The 27,809-nt window shown below is 38.4% G+C and overlaps 1 protein-coding gene across 30 annotated transcripts in view; it reads left to right on the forward strand.

Moving 5' to 3' along the window:
- The window catches only part of L3MBTL3 (L3MBTL histone methyl-lysine binding protein 3), a 123,360-nt gene that overhangs the window by 83,054 nt on the left and 12,497 nt on the right, over window positions 1–27,809 (forward strand). For all 30 annotated transcript variants that reach the window (XM_055391654.2, XM_055391659.2, XM_031012582.3 and 27 more), the window contains 2 exons: window positions 2,864–3,013; window positions 18,828–18,907. In XM_055391654.2, coding sequence (XP_055247629.1) covers window positions 2,864–3,013; window positions 18,828–18,907 — 230 coding nt within the window. The remainder of the gene's footprint in view (window positions 1–2,863; window positions 3,014–18,827; window positions 18,908–27,809) is intronic.

Raw genomic sequence — 27,809 nt, forward strand, 5'->3', positions numbered from 1 at the left:
TTGCGATTGCAGCCTCCATGGAACTGAGGACTAGACCAGGGCCTGGAAAGGGCAGGGGGACTGAGAGCAGTGGCGTGAGGGCCACATGCCCAGCAGCCTCCTCCTGTGCAGATCGTTTTGAGGGTGTTGCTTGTACCCTGATTCCTACCCAACCCTGATTTTTCTGGCCTTCCTGTTGATCTGTCAAATGCCCTTACAGTGAGTGTTTTCTGCTCAAGTTAGGCAGAATTGGTTTTGGTCACCTGCATCCGTGAACTCTGAATTAGGATCCCGTGAAACATATAAAGGGCTGGTGTTCAAAAGAGACATCATAGTTGGGAATGGATTTTCCTTCACATTATTACTAAATGAATACAATGAAATACTACCGTCTGCCCATGCTCATGGCGATGCGTGAAATAGTGTGTTCATTTTGCTGAGCTACTTCATTGCTATGTGACCTTGGGCAAGTAACATCTCTGCTTGGATGTCTCATAAACAAATTACACAATTTCTGATATTACCCCCAAATCATCTTCTCCTTAGTCATTCTATCTCAGGGGGAAAAAAAAGGCACCTCTGTTACCACCCAGTTCTTCAAGCCAAAAACCAAATGGCCATTCCTGAACTCTTCCTTTTCATTGCTTCCCATCTCCCATCCATCCACAGGTCTTCTTGGGATGACAGAGGATACCATGACTCTCTTCTTCATTTTTGCCCTATCTCAACCACACAAATCCAAGTTAACGTCATACCTTTACTCTTGAACAACTTTTCTTTCTTCAATTTTGTCCCATTGGAATCTTCTCTGCTTTCAAAATCCTCTCTCCAAAAAGAGAAATAACTTTTAAGTAACTTTTCTTGCTCCAGTTCCGTCCCTTGAAATCTTCTCTGTCTTTAAAATCTTCTCTCCAAAAGACATCCTGAGTAATCCTTAAAATTGTAAATCAAACCTTGTCATTCTCTTATTTGAAGATCTTCCATCAGCTTCAGATGTAATGTTTGCTAAAAATATAAAGTCCTGACTGGCCTGCTAGGCTCTACATGATATTTGCCTGCCTGCTTCTCCTAGTTCATCTCATCCCCATCACACTCTAGCCAACCTGGTCTCTCTTTCCGTCAAACAAGCCAAGCTTTTCCTGTTGGCACTGCTCCTCCCATCCCCTGGAACATTCTTTCCCACATTGTTTCCCTACGGATCTTCTTCCTGACCATTACAGCTCTGCTCGGGTGCTTCTTCTCCGAGGACGACCTTCCTCACCACTCCATCATAGCATCCTCACACCCTCTTTTATATCATGGTATTTCTTTTTCATGGCGTTTATCACCATATGAAGTTATCTAACTTATGTGTATAATTGTATATTGCCGATCTCCCCCTGGAATATCAGCTCCGTGAAACCAGAGAGCTGGTTTCTTGTCTTTTTATTGTCCACTGAGTTTCCAATGCCTGGAAAGGTAATTAGCACATAATAAATGCATGATAAGTGCTTCTTGAATAAATGAATGAAATAAAGACTGAAGTTACTTAACTGTTGTAAGCTTTAATTTGTTGCATGAAATGCCTTTTTCTGGGATGTTGGCAAGATAAAGTAAAATATTGCATGTAAAGCACTTAGCACAGTGCTTGATATATCATAAGTGCTCCATAAATGTCACTGGTTTTTGTTTTTGTTGATGTTAAGCTAACATTATATAAATTTATGTCAGCACATGATCAGATGTTATTTGCTTTCTTCTTTTGGATAGATACCAGTGTAGACTAGCAGTACTTAAAGAAAATAAAGTTAGAATTTTTGCTTATGAGATATCTGTGATATATCTTATAGGCCATTATCAGAATCACCTGGCAGCCCTTTTAACTGTTCCCTCCTTTTCCTAGGAGGGTGTATCAGATTCTCTTGGTAGAGGGTAGCTAGACACTGTTTAAAAATTTTCCCTGGGTGATTATCAGCATTCTCACTGTCATCTACACTGAAGAAAAGAACATAGAAGATTCTGATGTAATTTACCTAAGGCCCAAACCATTTCCAGATTTAAGAATGCTTCCCAAAAGCAGAGAGGCAAGATAGGCAGTTATTTGGAGAGGCCCATGTATATTGGGGTCTGAGATATGGCAGTTGCCCAGTTGTTTCAGAGACTGGAATGCTGAAGCCCTGGGCACAGGAGTATACTAACTAATGGTGAGTTAACAATGAGTGACCTCAATTTCCTTTCAGGAATGATCACCAAATGAGACCTGAGAGACCAACTGGTAGTCACAAATGGAAGGGAAATGAGCTCTGTGCATCATTATCCAAGTTGGCCTCTGGTCCTTTTTCATCTTATGAACAAGATTAGCTACAAATTGATCCATGTATTTTCTAGAACATCAGGCATAGGTCCAGACCTGAACACAGGAACAGCCCATGAGGAAACCTCCTTCCTTTGGAGGGTAGTAACTATTAAAAAAGGAAATTAAATAGCGTGTGACTGCCCTGGGCCTGGAGGATCCCCTTAGGAAGCAGAAGCAAATCTGCTCCATTAACCAATCAATCAGTCTCTCTCCCACCTTTGTCCTGAATGATGTCTTAAGCATTTCTTTCTTGGGGCTGATTGTTTCCAGAGATATGCACAGAGGGAATCCTTCAGTGACTCTTGCTCAGTTCTGAAGATTGCAACAGATTCCTTCTTAAAGTCTAGTGTAAAAACCTATTTCCTATTTGTATATATTTGTTATGTTTTAAAGATAAAATATGCTGTATGTATGATTATAAAATATAACAATATAACATATTCAGTTAAATTTTAGAATTTTATATTCTGTATCCTGTCATTTTAATTGGAAGAAGTATGGCCTAATGGAAATGTTCAATGTTCTTTTTTTTTTCTTTTAATCTGTTAGTGCTGCCAACTGTCCCTATTCAGAAATCAATTTGAATAAAGACCGTATTTTTCCAGACCGCTTAAGTGGTGAGATGCCTCCGGCTAGTCCGTCATTTCCAAGAAATAAAAGGACAGATGCAAATGAAAGCTCTTCTTCCCCTGAAATCAGGTAATCAAAGAGCTAATATTAGCATTGTTTAGAAGTACTCTAAAGAGATTTTTTATCTTTTAGATATTTTATTTCCTATAGCAATGTTTTCTTGGAGATTGTTGAAAATACACCTGACTTAATGTGAAATGATGGTAGAGATCAGTACTCAAACTTAAAAAAAAAAAATAGAGAGTTGATAAAAGCATGTCCAAATCAGGCAGGATTTTTCTCTGACTCATTTTTTTTTTAATTTGCTTGGTGTTAGAGGTAGGAATTTGGAAATTCCAGTCATTTTACTGCATACCAGTTAATATTTCTGCATGAATTGATCAATACTTACATAGAGTCAACCTTTATCAGAAAAGTAGTGGACTGGTGAAGAATGGACATTATTTCTTTTAGTGCTCATTATATGCCAAGTACTTGCATATACATTATTTCATTTAATTATTAATATGTTAATTGTATTATAAGCCCAGTCATTTAGTTTTTACTTGAGTTGGAATGTTTAACCCCAGTGGTTTATTAAGTGAAGAACCAAATTGATACATCTTTAAGCGAGTGATCCATGCCGTGATATTAACTGAGGATGCTATTAAAAGAAAGAACAGATTAGGAAAAGGACATTTCTTAATACTTAGGTTTTGGCTTTCTCTTTCATGAATTACTTTAAAACCTAAGGCTACGTAGTTTATTTTTATATTTTATAATTTCCGTTATTCTGGATGAACCTAGTGGGCATTTAATGCATTGTCATAGGAGTAATGGCATTTAAACTAAAGGATTGTTTTCTTTATAGAGAAGCAGTTTACCCTTTGGATGGAGTAGGGGACACCTACAACTTCTTCTGGTATTAACAACAGTGATGGTTTTTTAAATCCTTAAAACCACGACTGATAACATAAACTCATTTACCAAATCCCAGCATCCAAAAATGAGGGTCACTTGAAAAAATTTAACAGGATCATTTGAGCCTGGGAGGTCGAGGCTGCAGTGAGCCAGGATCATGACACTGCACTTCAGCTTGGGTGACAGAGTGAGACCCTGTCTCAAAAAAAAAAAAAAAAAAAATTAAAACATATAATGGTTATTAATTCATGTAGACATGATTATAGATACAGGGTTCATTGACTAAAACGGTGGTAAGAATATGCTTTAGATTTCAAAATTGGTTTTAAAAAATTTAAAAATTGTTTATTGTTTAAAAAGTATCAACAGAATACTCAGAAGGGTTGGTAGTGCCTGTTGTAGGTTTTTCAGTAGTTGTCTGGTTGCTTGGTCCAAATACCTGGAGCCAAAGTCTTCTCACAGAGCAAAGAAGTGGTTAGTTTGGATGATTTTGTGGATTCCTTTTTGGCTGTAAATCCATATAAGAGTAGAGTAATCTTTATAATGAGTCTAACCGTTTCGGTGTTCTGTCTTCTGTTCACGTGTGGTCCTGGGCCTTCCTCATGGTCAGCATTTGTGATCAAGGAAACAATCTCAGACATTTTAAAGTTTTCTATTTATAACCCATTGCATATATTTCATGTCTAAATATTTTTAAAATGATATTTTTGCCTATGCCTATTCATAATTATCATTAGTAATTACTACCTATTAAAACCTAATTATTGATTACCTAATATTTATTACCTGTTAATAATTAAATGAAATAATGTCTGTGCAAGTACTTGGCATACCATCTTTTGAGTCAATGAGGTCTGACCTGCCATTACTTTTCCTTGTCTTTTCACTGTTTTTGTAACTTTTCTGCAAAAATGAGTGGGTTTGAAAGTTCCCATCCTCTCTCTGGGGTTTCAATGAAAGCCTTTACTCACTGAGACCTTGAATTGACTCACTTAGGATTGTCACTTCCACTGTCAAAAATAAAATGAAATGTATGTCCTTGCTCTATATAACTGTATATGTGCAAAGCAGTACTTTAGTTTGTTAGTTGAGCCTCCCTTTCTGTTACTTCCCCTTTTTGCGGCCCTGGGAATCAAGCAAGAAATGAAAATGTCCGAAGCAGCCTGTGAGCTAGTGATCTGCTGAAATGGCTCCACTCAGAAGGTGTTAGTGGTAGGAAGTTTGATTACCATTGAGGTATGCAGCAACCCTGGTCTTAGAATTCTTCTCCCAATCATCTCCTCCCCTTCCAAAGCTCCCCATCTTCCATCCTGACTCACATTTTTTCCAAGAGGTCAAAGAGCCCTTCTCCCTTCCTGTTGGTCTCTTATAAACCTTAACTTTGAGTGTAACCCAAGGCTGGAAACATATCTTTAAGAGGTAAAGAAATGCCCTTCCACTCATTTCCCAATGGGTTTCCTTCTTTTCAGGAAAATCCTGAGCATGCCACATTACTAGTAATCTTATGTTTTGAATTGTGTGTATGCATGTGTCTTAATCATGTCAAAGTGTCTCATTTGATTATTGTGAAAATGATCAGAGGTGTCCATGTCTAACCCTTGAGAAGATACTGGCAGAGTAGCAATGACCATCCTCTGGCCTGAGATCAGCCAGGAGTGAGAAGCAGTGGTAGGACCCAATTTGTCCTAGTGTCATGACTTGATACCTCTCCCTAGACACCCTGGAGTCTTTTTCTTAAGGGTTCAGAGGTGAGTGCTCTGTAAAGGTGTTCATAGGTTGAACTGTATCTTCTTGACTCACTTTCTGTACCAGGTTTGGCCAAAACTACAGTTTTAATATGTAGGGAATGTAAAAGAGCTACAACTTAGACTTTCTAACTATTTATTTAGAGTTTTATATTTTTTCTTTCTTCTTCCCACGTAACCAGGATGCAGTAAGTCAGTTCCACCTTGGATAAATCAGCAGTATACAAAGAGGTTGAAAAATAAAAAAGGTTATGAGGATCCCGAGCTTTCTGTTCAACTAAAAAGAATTTAATGCCTTAAAACCTAGAGGTAGCAAGTAATCTCATCTTCATTGAAGCTTCTATAATTCCTGTAAAGTGTCTATAAAAGTAAAACTAAATGAAAATAAATACTGATATATTAAAAAAACATTTATTAAGCATTTTCTAGGTGCAATACTTGGTGTCCCATACATTATACAAGCATGGTTCTTGTTTCTTCTGGCAATTTTCCTCAAATGTTATCTTCCTGAGCAAATGCTGTCAGTGATGCCAACCTTTTTTCTGTTTAGTACTGTCTTAGTTATAGTTTAAGGTACATAAACCAGTGAGAGACACTAAAACTTTGGAGGTAGAAAGTTGATGCAACTAAACTCTCTTAGGGGTTTTTTTCCTCCCATGCAACTTTAACACTTGGCTTTTTGCCATTGTTCTGCATGCATGGCCATCTAAGCTCTTAATGTAGCTCTGAAGATTAGTTCTGTCTTTGATGCAGGCCCAAGGAACAAATGAGTAAGTAGTTGAAGCCCAGCACAGCAAGAGCAACACCATGGTGTTTTCTGTTCCTCCAGAAAAGAGCAGCAGAATGTGGTGATTAGGAACATGGGGCACTGCTTGGATTTAAATCTCGGCTTCCCTACTTGCTAGGTTTATGATCTTTGATGAATTACTCAGTAGCTCTTCACTTTGAATCTCATAATTTATGAGGATTACATGAGATGAAAAATGCAAATATGAAGCTCTTGGAATAGTGATTAATAAGTCATAAGCCCTCAATAAATGTTAGGTGGTTTTTTTTGGTGTTTTTTTTTTTTGTTTGCTTTGTTTTGTTTTGTTTTGTTTTGTTTTGTTTTGTTTTGTTTAGATGGAGTCTTGCTCTGTCGCCCAGGCTGGAGTGCAGTGGCGTGATCTTGGCTCACTGCAACCTCCGCCTCCCAGGTTCAAGGGATTCGCCTGCCTCAGCCTCCCGAGTAGCTGGGATTACAGGCGTGTGCCACCACGCCCAGCTAATTTTTTGTGTTTTTAGTGGAGACGGAGTTTTACCATGTTAGCCAGGATGGTCTCAATCTCCTGACTTCCTGATCTGTTGCCTCGGCTTCCCAAATTGCTGGGATTACAGGCATCAGCCAACGTGCCTGGCAAAATGTTAGTTTTTATTAGTGTTGTTGAAAGAGGAATAGATTACTTTGTTTCATTATATGTCTTTTATTCCTTAGGAGCAAATGAATGGCTGGACCATTTGTTTACTATATTTTTTTTTTGGTGGGGGGAGGATTTTATTTTATTTGGTATTTATTTATTTATTTTTATTTTACTTTAAGTTGTAGGGTACATGTGCAGAATGTGCAGGTTTATTACATAGGTATACATGTGCCATGGTAGTTTGCTGCACCTATCAACCTATCTCCTAAGTTTTAAGCCCCACATGCATTAACTATTTGTGCTAATGCTCTCCCTCCCCTTGCCCCTGTTCCCCGCCAACAGGCCCCGGTGTGTGATGTTCCCCTCCCTGTTTCCATGTGTTTTCATTGTTCAGCTCCCACTTATGAGTGAGAACGTGTGGTGTTTGGTTTTCTGTTCCTTTGTTAGTATGCCGAGAATGATGGCTTCCAGCTTCATCCATGTCCCTGCAAAGGACATGAACTCATTCTTTTTTATGGCTGCATAGCATTTCATGGTGTATGTGTGTCACATTTTCTTTATCCAGTCTATGATTGATGGGCATTTGGATTGGTTCCAAGTCTTTGCTATTGTAAATAGTGCTGCAGTAAACATATGTGTTCATGTGTCTTTATAGTAGTATGATTTATAATCCTTTGGGTATATATCCAGTAATGGGATTGCTGGGTCAAATGGTATTTCTGGTTCTAGATCCTTAAGGAATTGCCACAGTGTCTTCTATAATGATTGAGCTACTTTACACTCCCACCAACAGTGTAAAAGTGTTCCTATTTCTCCACATCGTCTCCAGCATCTGTTGTTTCGTGACTTTTTGATAATCATCGTTCTAACTGGCATGAGATGGTATCTCATTGTGGTTTTGATTTGCATTTATCTAATGACCAGTGATGATGAGCTTGTTTTCACATGTTTGTTGGCCACAAAATGTCTTCTTTTGAGAAATGTCTATTCATGTCCTTTACCCACTTTTTGATGGGGTTGTTTGTTTTTTTCTTGTAAATTTGTTTAAGTTCCTTATAGATTCTGGATCTTAGACCTTTGTCAGATGGGTAGCTTGCAAAAATTTTCTCCCATGCTGTAGGTTGCTTGCTTACTCTGATGATAGTTTCTTTTGCTGTGCAGAAGCTCTTTAGTTTGATTATATCCCATTTGTCAATTTTGGCTTTTGTTGCAGTTGCTTTTGGTGTTTTAGTCATGAAGTCTTTGCCCATGCCTACGTCCTGAATGGTACTGCCTATGTTTTCTTCTAGGGTTTTGGGTTTTACATGTAAGTCTTTAATCCATCTTAGTTTAATTTTTGTATAAGGTGTAAGGAAGGAGTCCAGTTTCTGTTTTCTGCATATGGCTAGCCAGTTTTCCCAGCACCGTTTATTAAATAGGGAATCCTTTCCCGCTTGCTTGTTTTTGTTAGGTTTGTCGAAGATTAGATAGTTGTACATGTGTGGTGTTATTTCTGAGGTCTCTGTTCTCTTCCATTGGTTTATATATCTGTTTTGGTACCAGTACCATGCTGTTTTGGTTACCGTAGCCTTGTAGTATAGTTTGAAGTCAGGTAGTGTGATGCCTCCAGCTTGGTTCATTTTGCTTAGGATTGTCTTGGCTATATGGACTCTTCTTTGGTTCCATATGAAGTTTAAAGTAGTTTATTTCTAATTCTGTGAAGAAAGTCACTGGTGGCCTGATGGGAATAGCATTGAATCTATAAATTACTTTGGGCAGTATGGCCATTTTCACGATATTGTTTCTTCCTATCCATGAGCATGGAATGTTGTCCATTTGTGTCCTCTCTTATTTCCTTGAGCAGTGGTTTGTAGTTCGCCTTGAAGAGGTCCTTCACGTCCCTTGTAAGTTTTATTCCTAGGTGTTTTATTCTCTTTGTAGCAATTGTGAATGGGAGTTCACTCATGATTTGGCTCTCTGTTTGTCTATTATTGGTGTATAGGAATGCTTGTGATTTTTGCACATTGATTTTGTATCCTGAGACTTTGCTGAAGTTGCTTATCAGCTTAAGGAGATTTTGGGCTGAGACGATGGGGTTTTCTAAATACACAATCATGTCGTCTACAAACAGACAATTTGACTTCCTCTCTTCCTATTTAAATACGCTTTATTTCTTTCTCTTGCCTGATTGCCCTGGCCAGAACTTCCAATACTATGTTGAATAGGAGTGATGAGAGAGGGCATCCTTGTCTTGTGCCGGTTTTCAAAGGGAATGCTTCCAGCTTTTGCCCATTTAGTATGATATTGGCTATGGGTTTGTCATAAATAGCTCCTATTATTTTGAGATATGTTCCATCAATACCTAGTTTTCTTTGCTATTCTTAAGTTAGGCTTTGAATAGATTGCTCAAGCAAGATATTCCCATAATATCACATTACTCACCGGGATGTAATTTCCCACTCAGATTTTAACAAATTTTCTTTGCATTTTTCTTAAGAATTTACTAAAATTTGGTTGCCAGACATTATGATTTTTTTTTTTAATGCACTTTGCCACACAAGAGACAATTTGCATCCTTGGAAGCAAACTCTGAGACAAGGATTTAATTGCAAGTAGTTTACTTAGGAGGTCAAGAAAATATCAGTAGGCAAGTGAGGAAGTGATGCAGGGAAGGGCAGGCAGCCAGAAAAAGCTTAGTTGTCACGCTGGTTACCACCATGGACAGCAGGAACACAGACCTGCTGGGAAAACTCTGGGATTTCTTGTAAATTGCATATCTCAGAGTTAGCCCACCATAGGGATGAGGGAGCTGAACTACTGAAACACCAATTCCCTTGAACCACAGAGTGAGGCTGTACATGTTAATTCCCCAGCACATCCTCCCTGCCACAGGCCAAGCAGCCAGAGCCCAGGGAAGTCCTGCAGGAAATCAGCGCAGGTGAGACAGGTGGATCAGGCTGGTGTGTGCTGAAGTGAAGCTGTGGGCTGTGGCACCAACCCAATGCCTATTCCAGATGCCAGGCAGTCCCCAGAATGAGTGATGTGCTGACGTTGCTTTTGATTCAGAGCTTATGTAATAGGACTAGCATAAGTTAACAGTGTGAGGAATTAATGTCCTTTTCCTGTCATAACATTATTTTAAAGGTCACCTGCTCAGAATAGAGCCATGGGCAGCTAATGTTCCATCACAGTCATTCCCAAATTTGGCTTCATATCAGATCCCCTGGGACTTCCTTAAAACTCAGACTTGAGGTCCTATCTTAGCCCACCACATTCTGCCAGGCTAGAGCTTTGGAGTCCAGACTCAAATATTTATGTGAGCGTCTGTCCCCCTGCTCAAAACTCAATGACTTCCCGTTACTCTTGGAATTAAGACCCTAATTCTCAGCATGGCCTACAAAGCCTTGTGTCATCTGGCCCCTGCCTAACTCCTGCTTTGTCTTTGCAGGCTCTTTTTTCAACCTATGCTTCAGCCACCCTGTCCTGAGATACCCGCTTTCCCTCTGTCTAGATCCTCTCTGTGCCATCTCCTAGCTAATCTCTCATCTTTGGGGTGTCAGATTCACTCTCCTTTCCTCAGGGAAGCTTTATCTGATCATCCAGATTTTGGACCAGGTCCTTCATTACATGCTTTCTCATCGCACGTCCCAGTGCTGTTGACGTTCTTGGGTAAACACCTCTGTGTACTTTGCTTGATGATGTGCTCCATAAAGGCCGAGGCCATGTCTTTTCTTACTCTCCGAGTTGCCCTAACCTGAGCACACTCCCTTGCATGCAGTAGTGACCTCGAACCATCCATCTGTCTTCCATGGACAGCTATCAGTTATGTAACCTAAGAGGCAATAGCTGTATAACATTTCTGTTCAGTTAAAACTCCTACACTTTGAACTGTGAGATCACCATTCCAGATATGTAAGGAGTGATTATTAAATATTGAGATAAATTCCCCAAAAACATACCTGCACTCTCTCATTAATTAGAGTGGTATGTCCCAAACTGTTGTTGTTTAGTTTCCTGGCCCACATAGAAAATGATACCACAGAAATGACAATGTTTGTGTCGAACACCAAAGAAATGGATGAGGCTGCCTACCAGTCACCAGAGAGGGATGCAGCGGGCTGTGGGGATCAATATCTCAGAACACTTGTACCCTAGGATTCAGGGCATCCTCATCGGGAAGCTCTGCCCCATATTAAGACGGTCCCACCCTGAATCCACCTGTAGGTATGCTGAATGCTTGGATCTCTTTTCCTACAGAGACTTGTCAAATGGGTGTGAGTGAAGGGAAGTCCCAGTGCCTCTAGATAGAAATGTGAGTACGTGGTCCTTATAGACAGAAATGTGAGTATGCAATCCTATCCCAGTGATCCATTTATTCATCAGAAGTATGAGGAGTGTCTTTCGTGCCAGTGCTTGCTGTGAAAAGATGGTTTCCTCACTGTGGACAGTGGCAGCTCATCTCTGCCCTCACGCTGCTCCTAGAGGCAAGATGAGGCATGGGCTCTACCAGTGAGTGGAATAGCTTTTCCTGGGGACTGATAACTTAAATCTCTGCATATCTACAGCTGAGTGAAACAATGTATGTGTTTCTCTATATGTCTTAATAAAACTGTGGGTCTCAAACTTTGATTTGCACCAGAATCATTTGAGATGCTTGTTAAAAATGTGGCTTTTGAGGCACTGCTCCCGGAGGTACTCATTCAGGAAATGGAATTCTTGTGTTCATAAAAATGAAGGCACAGGAATCTTCATTTTTAACCAGCCCTCCCAGGTGACAGATGCAAGTAGTCTATAAATCAGGCTTTGGGAATCACTACTGAATGAAAACACCCTTTTCAGGGGTAATACTTCACAATGTGTTATTAGTTGGGAAACATCAGGCATCCATCCCACATAGCCTTGTTCTCATGAAATCTATTCTACAGCTGCTTATAATTGTGTTCTAAATTAGGTACTATCTCTATTAAAAATCATTTAATGTTTTGAGCTCCCATGTTGTTTAAGCCTGCTAAACATCAGCCACAGAAACACAATAAAGCAGCTTTAAAATGCCTGCCAAATGCTTAGATTACCTTGCAAGGCAAATGCCCACTGCTTAACCGGTCTAATGGCAGAAATCAGTCTGTTCAGTTCATTATAGGCCATTAAAATGGCTTCTCAAGTTGTAAGACCAATGTTTCCACTATGAGAACTACATAGAGCGGTTGCAAGAATTGCAGCCATCAATCTGGTTTATATTTTTAGCACGAATCCAATTTTGCTAGTCACACTGAAAGCCAAGTCTGTACCCTGTTAAACACATAGGAAAGCAAGCTAACATAAAGTATGAAGCTATAAGCGTATATAAATCTATTTGCTTTGCAAAACTATCACATCAAGTAGAATAAAATCAATTTAGAGCCAACCGTTCTAAAAGATTACAAAAGTTAATTAGTAAACCTTGGGAAGTTGGTTTTTTGCCCCCTGAGGTCTTCTGGGCCAAGAGCTTCATGTTGAATATTGGCGAAAGTAATTTCAATGACTAGGCATTCTCTGGCTATTGTAAAACCTCTTCTCCCTTTTTGTTTATGGGCTTCCAGGTATGAATTAGGAGCTCTGGAAGTGTTTTCCTATTCTAGCTCTTGAGAACCTGAGTTAAATCTGTGTAGTTGTTTATGTACCCCAAAGAGTAGCTTAGTGTTTAGTTAAAACACTCACAGTTCTGATGCCAACCACTGTGACACCAAGGCAGCCATTCAAAGTGCAAGGATAAGATGACTGTGTTATTGCTATATGCCTGTGAAGTTGTTGGAACAATATTGTAACAGGATCTTACTTTATCTCCTTGAATATCACCAATTTCTGACTCAGGAGACCCTTTTCTGTAGAGTAGAAAAGCAGTGACATCTGTTCTCTTTTCCACAACAACAACAACAAAGTAATAGAGTCTCACTCTTAAGAGACATCATCTTTATTTCCCAAACCTCACCTTATTCGTTAAGGCTTTTCATTTAATAAGAGGATTAATTGCTGAGTTTTTCTGGAGGGTTTTTCCTTGTTATCTTGGTAATACCCACCTCATTTATTCATTATATTCCTTTTATTGTATTCTTTCACTAGCGTATGGTCGTTATGCTAAATTATAATTAAATACGCCTGTTAACCAAAATGTTTTTATTCATTAGATACACAGTAAACCATGTTTACCTCTCCTGGGTGATGTTTATGAAAACATAATTCGGTGAAACCATTGCTGTTGTATCATCTCAAAAGGAATTTAATTTTAAAAACTCTTTATTTGAATGTTACTCATAGTTGCAGAAGTTTTAGTCCCAAGTCCCACTGGTTTTATTTGCCATCTTTTTCTGAATCCCTTCGAAGGTGGTGACCTCCTTGACCTGAAGCTCCTCAAGTACAGTTGCTCTTCATTTGTACGAGGCATTTTGGACACAGTTCAAGTATTCTTTTAAACTTTCTGTAGAGAATGTAGAGATTCTCATTCCCTTATGTTTTTACCTGCGAGTAAGTCATTGCTCAGAAACTTAAAAAAAAAAAAAAAAATGCTGGGAGCATGCAAAGAGACATTCTTTTGATGGCCAAAACAGAAAAACTACATTTTTTAGAGCTCTCTGGTAGTCATCGTCCCCGCTTGTTACTGGGGAAGTACAAGTCTCTTTCAGTTCTGCAAAGGCCCCATGAGACTAGAATAAGCTATTTTGAAAAGAGAAGGGTGGCGTTATTTTAAACCAAGCCAAACTAAGGAGTGAGCTTTCACACTTGAGCTGCCGCAAGGTAGCCATGTCTCTGATGCTGGGCCAGCAATAACTGTCAATCCGAGCTTCCTAACCTGGTTGGTAAATATTTCGATCTACATGGCAATCTGCATCTGCCTCCTTTCCTGCTGGACTTAAAGAGGTGGCGGAAATCGATAAATCCCTAAACTGGGGCAAAATAATTTGTTTTTCAATATTTTTTTAACAGACTGGGACTAATTGAAACGTAATTGGTTAGAAATTGTTTTTATATGACAAACAGACTTGAAGAAATACAGCTGCACATATTCAACTGCCATCCTGTGCATTTACCATTCTAATGTCTGTTTTACTAATATTTATCACAAAGCGTAATTAGATTAAGACAGTAAGACCTCTAAAAAGTGACACGTAATTACAGAGAAAAAGAAAATATGAGTCATAAAGAATACATTTTTCCATTCAAGTGGATTCCACTGTCTTTATTAAAAGCCAAAAGTATTCTTGAGTAAGATTTCACTATGATTGTATTTCCATTCAATACAACTGAAATGTATGGAATTGAAGTGAATTGTATTGAATTGCAACTAAAGAAATATTGCAGTAAATGGCTTCTTGAAAATTCTGAAATTCCAAGAGAAATTGCTGTTTTCCATGCACTTTTTTTTAGGTGCTTTTACCTATATGGGTGCATTTAATCTTCATAATACCTTATGTGGTGTAGTTGCCATCATCACACTTTCATTCTACAATCATGGAACCTCCTTTGGTTAGAGGCCACATAGCTAGTCCGTAGCAGACCTGGGTTATAACCCAGACAGTCTGACTGTAGTCTGTGCTTGGAACCATTACTCTAAAAGCTATTTTAATAGTTGAAGAAAGGTTAGTTAAAGACAACAGGTGTCAGTAGATAATTTTATCCTACAATATAAGTAATTTATAACTAGGAATAGCTGCTGTGCATCATGCTCCTACTTAAGTGCTTGGCTCTGTGCTAAGTGCTTTCTATACATTATTTTATTTCATTCTTAACATGCCCCTCTGAGGTAAAGGATTTATTATCCTTGTTTTACCAATGATGTAACTGAGAATTAGAGAAATTAAGTAACTTGCTGATGGTTGTGTAAACCTAGTGAGTAGCAGAACTGAAATTTAAACCAACTTCCTAAGACCGTATGTGTAACCACTGTTGCTGGGCTGCTTCCTCCATGTTAAGATTCATGCACCCAGCTGCAGTGTGGGTAATCTCAATGCTTTGAGAGGGTGAGGCAGGAGGATTGCTTGAAGCCAGAAATTCAGACCAGCCTTGAGCAACATAGTGACAAGCTGTTTCTACAAAAAAATTAAAAATTAGCCAGGCATGGTAGCGCATGCCTGTAGTTTCAGCTACTTGGGAGGCTGAGGCTGGAGGAGCACTTGAGCATGAGTTTGAGGTTACAGTGAGCTAATGATGGCACCACTGCACTCCAGCCTGGATAGTGGAGTGAGATCCTATCTCTTAAAAAAAAAAAAAAAAAAAAGCACACTTGCGCCTAAGCAGCTTGTACCCTCTTTTGAAACGAAATTGTTGATAATGAAAAATGTTGATTAAGGAAAGCAGGTCAGGAAATGTTTAGGTTGACAATAATTGTGGTATTAAAATATAGCATGAAAATATTTCTGGTTGTCATTTTTAAAAATCTGTCAAGAAGCATATCTTTTACTCTGCTCCAGAGTGTATTGTAACATTATCCCAGAGTTTTGGCATTCTGATATAATCATATTTTGTCTGTAATTGGAAGACTATGTGGCTAAAATAAATTTTGCTTAGGAAGTTGAAATTCTAGAACAAGGATTTCATTTTTATGTAGAGAAAGATTCATCACAGTACATATTCAGCCAGAATTTGCGTAATGAAATTCTCCCTTATTGTAGAGAGAAATAATGGTTGTCCAATTGAATAAATAATTTTTCTTGTTGTTTTTTTCTTTCTGAGACACAGTCTCACTTTGTCACCGAGGCTGAAGTGCAGTGGTGCAACCATGGCTCACCGCAGCTTTGACCTCCAAGGCTAAAGTGACCCACCTGCCTCAGCTTCCCAAGTAGCTGGGACTACAGGCGCATGCCAGCACGCCTGACTTTTTTTTTTTTTTTTTTTTTTTTGGAGAGACACAGTCTCACTGTGTTTCTCAGGCTGGTCTCGAATTCCTGGACTCAAGCAGTCCTCCCGCCTCAGTCTCCCGAAGTGTTGGTATTAGAAGCATGAGCCACTGTGCCTGGCCTCAATTTTTATTTTAAATAAAATGTAAAACAAATGAGAATACAGAGTCAGGCTCTTCATTCCTGACCTTATCAATGAAAGACAATTTGGAGAATAAGTTTATGGCACAAAAAGCATGTTTCCCTTAACTTCATATATCATACTTTATTTTAGAAAAACACAAGTGTAAAAATAAAAGACGATTGAATCCAATTGCAGATTTTGGTGTCAAGAAGAACGGGTGCTATACTCGCCCTGTGAATTTAGTCTTAACTTCTCTACATTTCTGTGGCTATAATAATAAACCTTCCTTCAAGGCGTGTTATAAAATATGGGGCATGTAAAAAGCTCAGTCAGTCTTTGGCTCATACTGTGTTCTTAAGAAGTGAACTTTTCTTATTAATATTAACTGTTTCCACATGTCTGGATGTGCTCGATTAAGATTCTGCTCGCTCCAGTGGTTCTATTCACCCATCTGTTTCATAATGCCTGTTCTAAGAGACTGTGCAGATTGACCCCGTCTTCCACCTTTCCACTCTCTAGCTAAAGGAAACAGCACATAGAACCTCAGGGGTATAGGCACTTTTAATTTGAAGGTATTTGCAGAATCAGTACATTAACCTGAAATAAAACATTCAATAAACATTTTTTGTGGAGTTCTTCATGTTTGGTAAAAATACATATCTGTGTTTATATATTCCCAGGTTTGTATGGGTCCAATTTAATGAAGTGTCATGAGTTAAAACTGGGACAGTGAAAACTGAACATGCTTCTATAATGAAGCAACATAAATTATGTAAGACTACATAGCTTCCATTCTCCTTCTCTTTTGGGATAGGTTATGTCAGATCCAGGTATGAGGAAATTTTTTGGGTCAAAGATTTTACTTTCTTATTCGATCTCTGTTCCCTCTTGGAAAGTGATCTTTTTCTTGGAGTTCAGAAAATAAGTAATTGTTGTATTCAGGCATAAGAAAACAAGGGAACTTTTTTCATAGCTCAAGTCTTCTATCTTTATTTTAACAAAGCTTATTTTAAAGGAATAGTATACTTTAGTAAAACCACAAAAGGGTAACTGCTGATTATTGGTGGATAATTGTGATCCTGAAAACTGAAATATACAGAAAATTTTGACTTTTTAGCTTTTGGACTCATGGTGTTTCTCTCTCTATTTAAAAAAAAATATCAACTACTCATCAGAGCTTCTAGAAAAGCCACAATAATGGGAAATTTGCTTTATTTGGGAAATGCCAATTTTAAGTTATATGACTGTAGTGTATGGTTTTTAATAATAATTGATATAGCCATCTACAAACTATTTGTTGACCACAATACTTTCTGGGATAGAATTTGTGCACTCAATATTATTTCCAATTTAATATAAAACAAATTTGGAAGTTCATAGAAGTTAATTTTAGCATGGTAAGCTAATTTTAACATGTTGTAATTACCGAGCATAGCTGCAGCATTATTTTTACATAGAAAACACAATTTTTATCAATACTTCAACTAATGTTCTTTCTCCAGTTATCAGTGATATTCTTACATTTGTTTTTACTGTAGCTTCATCCTTCTACTTTCTATGGAATAAGAGACCCTGTTGCCGTTTAATTGATTTCTCTTGGAAAAAAAAAAATAATGATTCTCCCCCATTTTCAAAAGAGCAAGTATACTTCAGCAGTTGTAGCAAGTGGTTTTTAGCATGAACTAAGCCGGGGAGTTCAGATTCAAATGAAATTTCGCATTTGCTCCTGGAAATGATCTTTCTTAAAAATAGTATCTCCTCACAGGATAATCACTAATAAACAATACATAATTTAAAAATAGCAGTAAAAATAGAAAACATGTATTTATTGCATGCTTACTGTGTTAGTGTCATTGTGTTAATTATTATATTTTCAAATGGAGACTCAATTAGTGCCTTTGTAATTAAAACTATAGAACTCCTTTTATATTTGTTGGGATATTTTGTTTCAAATGTATTTGCCCCGTTATTAAAACTTAACAGAAGTATGCTCTGGATCTTTAAGAAACTCATGTATATTTGTAACGGTAACAGCATGTATGAAACAATAGCATATCATAAACACAGAATACTATAAAACACTAAAGTGTGTAGGCCAGATAGCATATTCTGGATAGAAGAAATTGCAAAATGGGATTTATTGTGAACCCTGAGAATGGAATACATTAGGGTGAAAAATTTTAAGTCCCTGAAACGTAAGAAAAGTAGTTCCTTTTTTTAAAAAAAACAAACAAACCCGTTTTTGCCCTTGACATAAGGAGAAAAGCTCTGAATTAAGGCTGTAATGGATCTATTCCATTTTGGAGCATCTCTGGCATGTTTAGTTTAGCATTAGGTTACTCCTGGTCAGAAAGAGGTGGAATCACTTCAGCGGGTGGACTTGACCTGATTAAGCCAGGAAAAGCTTCCTAGAATTGGGATTGATTCCCCCAAGCCAGTCTTAGCCTCCATCCGAATCCCAGTGCTGAGTCGTATATAGTGATTTAGTTCAATGGTGTGGACTTCCAAAACGTCTTCCTTCTTTAAATGGAAGTCTTACCAAACCGTGTAAGTAAAATTCCACATGAATACATGTCCCAAATTGTAGTTGAATTATTCAATAGCTACATTTTCCAGAATAGTTCATTTTATTATCCTTAGCTTTAAATCTTCTTCCTGAATAGGAAATGAAAATTGATAATGAGGAAAATGGGCATTTATAGGTGTTATTAATTAATTGCCTTGTAGTAGAACTATATATCCTTTCTAACACTTTAGTAGCATCCTTTGGTTTAAAATTAAGAAAAGCAGTTGTTGAGATGTAGTTCTGAACCATTTTTTTAAAATGTTTCTCTTATAAAATATTGAAATGCCTGTTTTTCTTAGAGACCAGCAAGCTGATGATGTCAAAGAAGACTTTGAAGAGAGAACAGAAAGTGAAATGAGAACATCACATGAAGCCAGAGGTAGCCATAATAATTCTCATATTACTAATGTGTATTACTGCTAATATGAAACAATCAAAGCCTTAACTGGAATACAACAGTCTCTTTTATGTTAAAAATGAATTTTATTTTTTATTTTTATTGTTTTATTTTAGGTTCAGGGATACATGTGAAGGTTTGTTACGTAGGTAAACTCATGTCATGAGGGTTTGTTATACAGATAATTTCATCACCCACGAATTAAGCCCAGTACCTGATAGTTACCTTTTCTGATCCTCTGCCTCCTCCTGGCCTCCCCTGGCAAGTAGACTCCAGTGTCTGTCCTTTCCTTCTTCGTGTTTGGAGGTTCTCATCATTTAGCTCCCATGTATAAGTGAGAACATGCGGTACTTTTTTTTCTGTTCCTGCATTAGTTTGCTGAGAGTAATAGCCTCCAGCTCCATCCATGTTCCCGCAGAAGACGTGATCTCGTTCTTTTTTATGGCTGCAAAAGATGAACTTTAAGTTTGGTTAACTAATAAGTTTGGTTAACTTATTCTTTTTTGCAGGCAGCAAAAGTTTATTGTTTAGTATCAATATAGTATGTAATTTTTATATGGATTCATTTATGGTCTGTATTAATAGTCTCACATATTGGTACAGTATTGTACATAAAGTTTGGTAAGACATTCTCTTAGGACCTTGTCACACATTTTCTTTAGTATTGTTGATATCATTTGCTTCCTGTGTTTAAAACTCAATTCAGAATGTGTTTTGAAATCCAGATAGAATATTGTCTTAATCTAATATCACAAAATGAAAAAAAAATTCCTTGAACAATGTTTTAAATTGTATTGGAGGAAATAATTTGTCCTACATCTTTGTTAAAAATATATTGCTTTGGGAGGCCAAGGTAGGCGGATCACCTGAGGTCAGGAGTTTGAGACCAGCCTGGCCAACACGGTGAAACCCCATCTCTACTAAAAATACAAAAATTAGCCAGGTGTGGTGGCGCATGCCTGTAGTCCCAGCTACTCGGGAGGCTGAGGCAGGAGAATCAATTGAACCTGGGAGGCAGAGGTTGCAGTGAACCGAGATCACACCATTGCACTCTAGTCTGAGCTACAGAGCAAGTGGTTTAATTAAGCAATGAAGTTGTAATAACTGTTAGTCATAGTATAGATTGTATTTATAAATCAAATATAACAATAATTATTTATTTTTTATAAGAAAATGTCAGTCTGATTATGATTTTGATTGTCCCTGGGAACTTTGCTTTTCATGTAAATAGTTTTGTTTAGATTACTATAAGATTTGAGAATGGTACCTGATGGCTGTTTGCTTGCAGTAACCTATTTCATAAGTGATGCTTTGATTTCCATATCTGATTTTCATAAAGCAACCATTTATGATTAATTTAAAAGTTATAGTCAGTGCTGTCTTCAGCACCCCTTATGGTGTTTATGTAGCACGGTGTACAAAGCCTATAAATGGTCAGAGTTGGAATCTCTGCTCTGCCACCTGCTGCTGTGTGATCTTAGACATGTCATCACATACCTCTGAGTGTTTGTTCCTTTTTCTGTCTATCCAGGAGGATGATGATAGTATACCTCCCTCATAAGATTGTAATGAGGATGAAGTACAGTCACATTTGTAGCTTGCTTAGAACAGTGCCTGGCACATAGAAAGTGCTATGCAAGTATTCGATTATTTAAAATGTTTCTGATTATGGAAAAAGGCAGAAAAATATTTAATATATGAAGGTTTTGTTATCAGGGCTATTTTGAATTCTTAGACAAAAGCTTTGGCCTTTCTTTGTGAATGGTGGTTTATAAGAGGAGGTAAGAGCATGGCCTTCATTCAGGTCTCAGCTCTACTACTTCCTAGCTGTGCGGCTAGCTCTGGGCAAAGTACCTAACCTGTTTGTGCCTCAGTTTCGTCTTGTGTAAAATTGATGTAGTAATGGTATCTATATCATTGGATTATTGTGAGAATTAAATGCATCAGTGGCTGGAGTGTTCACTCTTATTAATAGTAGTAGTATTGTGGAATAAGTGTCTATTGTATGGAATTACCTGATCATTAAAAGTTCAGATAGATTGATAATAAAATCTTCTAGGCTTTAAACTTGTTGAGGGAGTAATAATTTGATAACATATTTAGTTTCTCAGGGATCTTTTTAACTCAGTGTTTATTTAACTTTCCATTTTATTTGCTGGGCCAATTTTCATAATTTCTTTCTGAAAATTGTTTGCATAATGGAGAATTTCCAGTTTATTAACATATACTATGCATGGTATTCTCTTCTTTTTTTGGTAGTTTTATGTCTTTCTAATTTTTTTCTTTCTGTTTTTCTTGATTTGAATTGCCCAAGTTTTTGTTTTATTATTCCTTTCAAGGAACCATTGCTAGGAGTCATATATAATTCTTAATTTTGTAATTTTTCAAGTCATTTATTTTTATTGTTTTTTTTACCTGTAAAACCTGTAGTTCAATGTGCATGTTTTGTGCTTATTGTCTTACTTTTTGTTAGTGAAAGAGAGCTTCATAAAATAAGTTGTTTTGAGAATTATTGCACATATTTTTATAGGTGAGATTGGCCTATAATGTTCTCCTTTACTGTCTCATCCAGCTTTAGCCTCCTAAAATCAATGTAATTTTTCTTCTTTTTCATGTTTCTGAAACATTTTGAATAAGATTGTAACATAAAATTTATCTATAGTGAAAATATGTTAACGATTCTAGGCTTTCTTTTAACATCTTTCTTAGCCTTAGATTTATTTTATCTTTTCAAAATGGTTTTTCAAGAACCATTTTGTATGAAAGATATTTGGATAGCACTTTGTCCGGTACTGGATAGCACCATCCAGTAGTTTACTGGTTGTCTTCACCTAAAATCCAGGGAGCTTTGGTCCGAAACCAAGCCTTATAGTATCTGAAGACGTTTCTCAGTGACACTGGGGACCTCTCGGAGCCTAGTCAGTGGGTTTCCTCCTGCCTCTCAGTTCTTAATAGAGCCCTGGCTGAGTGCCTCATATGGGGTTCCCTGGAAACAGACCCTGAGAGTGTTTTGTGCAAAAGGTGTTTGTTAGTGAGTATTCTTGGGAGCAACAACAGTGAGAGAGTGAAAGAAGCAGGATTGGGCAGACGGAGAAGCTGAGCTGTGATGTAGTTACAGCAGAGGCCTTAGCCCATCCCGCAAGTTGTGCAGGTGGCGGTTCGGAGTTATCCCAAATTCAGGCAAGGGAACCAGGCTTTTGTATCTCTAAATTGACCAGTCCTGGGATGTTTGCTGGGAGGGGCACATGTCCTCGGGCAAGGAAGCTCCCTTTGGCTTTGGACAGTTCCGGGAGAGGGAGGCAGCTTTGAGCATCTGCATTCCACAGGGAGGAGAATGAAGCCCTGGTTCTGAAGGGCGCAAAGAATGGCCCACCACAGATTCACTATATTCAGCCAGATGTTTGGTCTGTTTTTCTTTGAGGGAAAATCAGACAAAACAAAAGAAACAAACCAAAATATCCCTTTATGTGAGATTAGGCCACCTAAATTCAGTCTACTCTCTTGGTTTTGAAAATGAACCTGGCTCTTAAATTCAGTCTTCTTTTGTGATGTTTTGCCTGGGAAGTCATGAGCCTTTTTGATTTTTTGATTCAGTCTTCTTTAGATCCAGAAAGCTTCCTTAAGTTATAGCTTTGATTATTATTAATACTTCTGCTTCATTTGTATTTCTCTTGAAGGTAATACCTATTCTTCTTGGGCTAGACCCAAGGAATGATATCAAAAATACTTAACAGGGGCCGGGTGCGGTGGCTCACGCCTATAATCCCAACACTTTGGGAGGCCGAGGAGGGTGGATCACCTGAGGTCAGGAGTTTGAGACCAGCCTGACCAACATGGAGAAACCCAGTCTTTACTAAAAATACAAAATTAGCCGGGCATGGTGGCTCATGGCTGTAGTCCCAGCTACTCGGGAGGCTGAGGCAGGAGAATCACTTGAACCTGGGAGGCGGAGGTTGCAGTGAGCTGAGATCGCGCCATTGCACTCCAGCCTGGGCAACAAGAGCGAAACTCCATCTCAAATAAAATAAAATAAAATAAAATACTTAACAGCTCATTTGGTAACCAACATGGCACAGGACAGTTAAACAGTCGTCTTAGTACTGGAGCAGGGTCCTGGAGGCTCCGTGCTATAACAGAAGTTATGCTTAGATGCTGGATCTTGGGGAAGTCCCACAAGGGACTGACTACATGGTGGGGAGTAACTATTGCCAACCAATATGGAAGTATTTTAATATTTTAACAACTTTGGCATTTTGTGATGTTGTCAACGTGTTTTTCAAGTTGAAATAGCTCACTCAGTCTCTCGTTCTGTCGAGTGTGCTATTTACTGCCTTTAACATGAATTTTAACAGCAGTGTCTCTTTATTTTCCTGTGATTTCCTACATTGGCTTGTTCTCTTTTCATAGCCTATTTTTGTTTTATAGAGTTTATTTCCCCTTGTGCATTGCTAACGTCATGAAACTCTTCTGCCTATAACTCAGTGCTCTTCTTCTGATGTTTTCTAGAACTTTTTATCAGAGGCCCCATGGTAATTGTTTTCTGTTTGATCATTTTTGCGTCCCGAGAAGTTTTCCCAAGGTCTTTTGTGAAGAACACTAAACGCTTAATGTTCCCGTTTGTGTCCTGGCACAATTCCTCTTTCAGACCCAAGGCTGAAGGTCAGACAGATGTGCTCCATTCCGGAGCCCTCTAGTGAACCTACAGGTGCTCACCAGTGTTCATTCTCATTTCCACTCCTCCAGTGGCAGAAGCAGCCCTTTCAAACCTAGCCTGGCTGGGGTGGCCTGGGGGTGGGAGAGAATGCCCCTTGCAGTGTGGGTAGCATTTATTCTAGAGGAGACTTGAGAAACCACCCTAAGTTGCTTTACAATGTCAAGAGGATTTAAGACTCCGTAGGTCCATGAGGCCTGTTTTGAGTCTAGGAGCAAATTGATTTAAAAGACACGCATGCACACACACACACCCCTCTTAAAAAAGGATATTTCCCTCCCCCCCACCCATTTCTTCTGTTAATTGTGTTTAGTACAGTAGAGTATGTGTAATTATGAGCTTTTGGGGATGATTCCTGCTATGCTACTGTATTTGATCTTTAGGGACTTTAACTCAATACTTCCCTCCCTCCCTCCCTCTCTTTTTTTGCTTCTGTCTTCTCTACCTGAATAAGTAGCTCATTCCTACCATTATGGAAGTCCCATTAGTAAAGAATTGAATAGTTTGACCTTCAAATTTAAATTGTGGTATTCCTGGGAAAGGTATGGTTTTGTTTTCCCTTCTGCAGCCACTCTGTCTCCTGGGTGGCTCATGCGTGGAGAGAACTGAATTCTACTTTATAACATGCCAGATTCTCACCTAAAAAGACAGGCTTGCTTTTTGCTTCCGTAGCCATTGGTTTATTTTGATTATTAACCTTGAAGTGATCCTCAGTTATCTTTCATGCCTAAGTGTCTTGGAAGTTAATTTTATCTATATTCCTTCATGCTGTGAATTCACTTATTTTACCCAAACACTTTTATTGTTCATCCTTTTATATTTGGTCACCAGTTAGTAACTCTTACTTTGAAAAATATTAACAGATGTATCCCATTTCTTATGGTTTTATTTTTTCCTTTCATATTAAAAGCATATTTTATAGATTCGTGAAATGTTAGCCTAAGAGGGTTATTGACTTATTTCTGTTTTTACTATTTCATGCCCAATATACTCCCAGTTATATGCGTTTCTTTCAACAGAGAAATACTATCTCCCATTTGCCAAATGCTTACTATATGCCAGATGCTGGGATAAGCATTTTAGAAATATCATGTCATCCTTACTACAATACTGTTAATTTGATTTAGCCAGGAATATATAGAGCTGGTCAGTGGCAGAGTGCGGCTTTGAATCCAGGTTTATCAGACTCAAAAACTGACCCTCTTGACCACAACCCTGTATTTGGTATTAGGAGGCAGGCGATCGAGAATCACTTCCTGGTGCTGCTGCTGCCTCACAGTGTGGCTTTGAGCCGTCAGGGCTGGGCCTCCGTTTCCTCACCTTAGGGATAGCTCCCTCAAAGCATTGTTTTGAAACTAAACTGAGACAAGGCATTTGAAGATTCTGGTTTCACTTTTGCCACTGGCCTAAAGGAACAGGAATGAGTCAGAACAAGTGGTAAGCAGTAGCTCATGCTGCGGCTTGTGGACTTAGCATTGTTCAGGCTTGGAGAAGCAGGGAGCAGATTGGGATCTGAGTTTGCAAGCGGCAAGGAGCATAATGTGTACCTCCTTTTGTCTGGCACTTGCCCTCCTGGGTCAGCCTACCACATGATGGTTCCGTTGGGCCCTGATGGGAACAGTCTGGTAGGAAGCAGGTTCTTACCCTCCATGGTATTAGAGATGTCTCTTTCCACCAAAAGACCTCATATTTTGTTTGGGTAGTGTTCCATATATTGAAGACTTATTGTCTTGTTTCTCCTGAAACACCAGAGGATGTTTATTTCAGGATCATCTTTATTTGAAAAGTCTTTTTACAAAGGTATTTTCTCTGCATCACTTTCTTCTACCCTAAGCCAAATCAGGAATTTTAATACCTGTACTCAACCAGAAATGAGAGGCATGTGAGCAGATTTGATTTGCAGATTTCTACTTTGGATAACGACATTATTATTTATTAAACTTCATTTCAAAAAAGTGTAGGGACAGAGGGTAAGCTTCCCCTCTGCCTTCTCTGAAGGTTCACTGAGATGACTGACAATAGATTAATAGGAGAAAGAGGCACACAGAATATATTAATGTGCATAAACATGGGAGTCCTGCAAATATGAGACTCAAGTCCAATGGTTGAAGCTTGTGACCCCTTTTCATAGAGGAAAGGAGAATGGGGGTGGGATTGGTATAGGCAGTTGTGAGGGGTAGTAAATAATTTTCAGGAGAAATGAATGAGCCCAAAGAACAATGGCCTGGGACAAAATTTCTCTGAGTTCTGTGGGAGGTTGCAGGCAGGTGAGGAGCAGAACTTCACTGTGAACAAATGTTGGTCTTACTATGTAGATAATGTCTCTTGGGTAATCTCTTGGAGCTGCCCTGAGAAGAATAGATGAAAAGTCTCTCTGAGCATGGTGATGACTTTTAGTGGTTAAATCTTTCTTGGCTATTTGATGAGACTTGTAAGTTGGCAATAGCATTTCTTTTGGAAAGAAGTTTTCTTAGTCAGATAAGGAAATTCTAGAGAATTTCTCTCTGCACGTGGGAAAGAAGGGATCAGAGAGACCAGGACATGGGGGAAGGTCAAAGGGAGACCTTGCTTCTGAGGCTTACTTCTGAAGTCTTTCAGTTTCCTTTAATTCAGAGCATTTAACATGCCAAAGCGCCACATTTTGGGTCATTGTCCTCTGTAGCCTAACAAAAGTCTGCCAGTATATGCTGTATTTATATAGCCTTCGAGTTTCTGATATAGTACAGTGCTGAATAAATAATTGCTGAATGAAGAACTTTCATATGGTAAACAATAGAGGCAGGCCTTTATCACTAAGAATCAACATTTAAAAAACATCCCTTGTTTGCTGCTTTTTTAGAGGGATGAAATAATGAAGTCAAAGATCCACAAACTTATTTTTCTTACTATTACTCCCATCTATCATTTTCTTCTGATATTAACGAGACCCAGTGATTGATGTTGTTTTAATGATATAGTTCCACAAGTGCATTAAATTGCTTTCCAAGTCACCAAAGTGAGACTTCCATTTTTTTTTATTTTTTAGTAACATTAAGTAGTTTATTTAATACCTGCTGCTAGTTTATATAACTTTTATTATCCAAATAATGCATGTTTATTATAGAACAATTAGCAAATACAGGGAAGCAAAATTGAGAAAATCAAAATTATGTGTAATTTTATACCATTTTCTGAATGTGGGGACCTACTTTTTTAGACTGTTTCTATCTGAAGTGTACTAAATACTTTGTAACCTGCAGTTTGCGTAAGTATTTATACTTCTTGCAACATAATGTTAAATATTCTCTCTGTGGATGGATGTAGCATCACTTAACAAACCAATCCTCTACTGTTGGGTTATCTAGGCTAGTTATTTTGTATTTCTGACTGTTATAAATGTTTTTGCAGTAAACTTTAGTAGTGATTAGGGTTAGGGGTGTGTGTGTGTGTGTGTGTGTGTGTGTAATATAAAACGCATAAAATGGCTTATGTAAGGTAAAAGAGGCTTATTTCTCTTCCACATAAAGGAAGTACAGAGCTTGGTCCAGGATTTAAATGGTACTTAACAGTGTCAGGAAATCAGATTCCATTTATCTTGCTGCTCTGCCTTGCAGAGCATGTATTCCCAACACCATATCATCATTAGAGGTGGTTGCTGGAAGGCTAGCCATTAAAGTACTATTCTACCCAGCAGGAAGGAGGGGCATATTGGGGGAGTGGTGGTGGGTGTGCTCTCAGCCTTTAAGAGCACTTCCAAGTCCAATTAGCAGAACTCACAGGATGTTGTAGATTCCACTTCTGCTTATGTCCGTTAGTCATATGGCCACTTTTAGCTGAAAAGGAAGCTGGGAAATGTAGTCTTCATCTGAGTACAGTTACATACGTACCAGAGACCCTCCACTGTAACTGACTTTGAGATGATTGTTAGCGTTCGTGCTTCATTATTTTCTTAAGATGAACTTCTAAACTTGGAATTGTGGAGTCAGTGGATGATAACTCAGAAGGAATCTTTTCCAGGTGAGAGAAAAGACTTTTGCCCAAAGCTGCTCCTTGGAGTGTTTTGTGGTTTCTTTAGCATACCAGTGCATGATGAAGATAAGAATGGGAGACATTCTTTTATCGCGCTGGAAGGTGCCATCCATCCGATCTATCCGGAGAGCATCTGCTGACCCTGATGGAGGTGCACAGGTGCAG

Source organism: Gorilla gorilla, chromosome 5 (genome assembly GCF_029281585.2).
Source record: "Gorilla gorilla gorilla isolate KB3781 chromosome 5, NHGRI_mGorGor1-v2.1_pri, whole genome shotgun sequence".
NCBI lineage: Eukaryota > Metazoa > Chordata > Mammalia > Primates > Hominidae > Gorilla > Gorilla gorilla.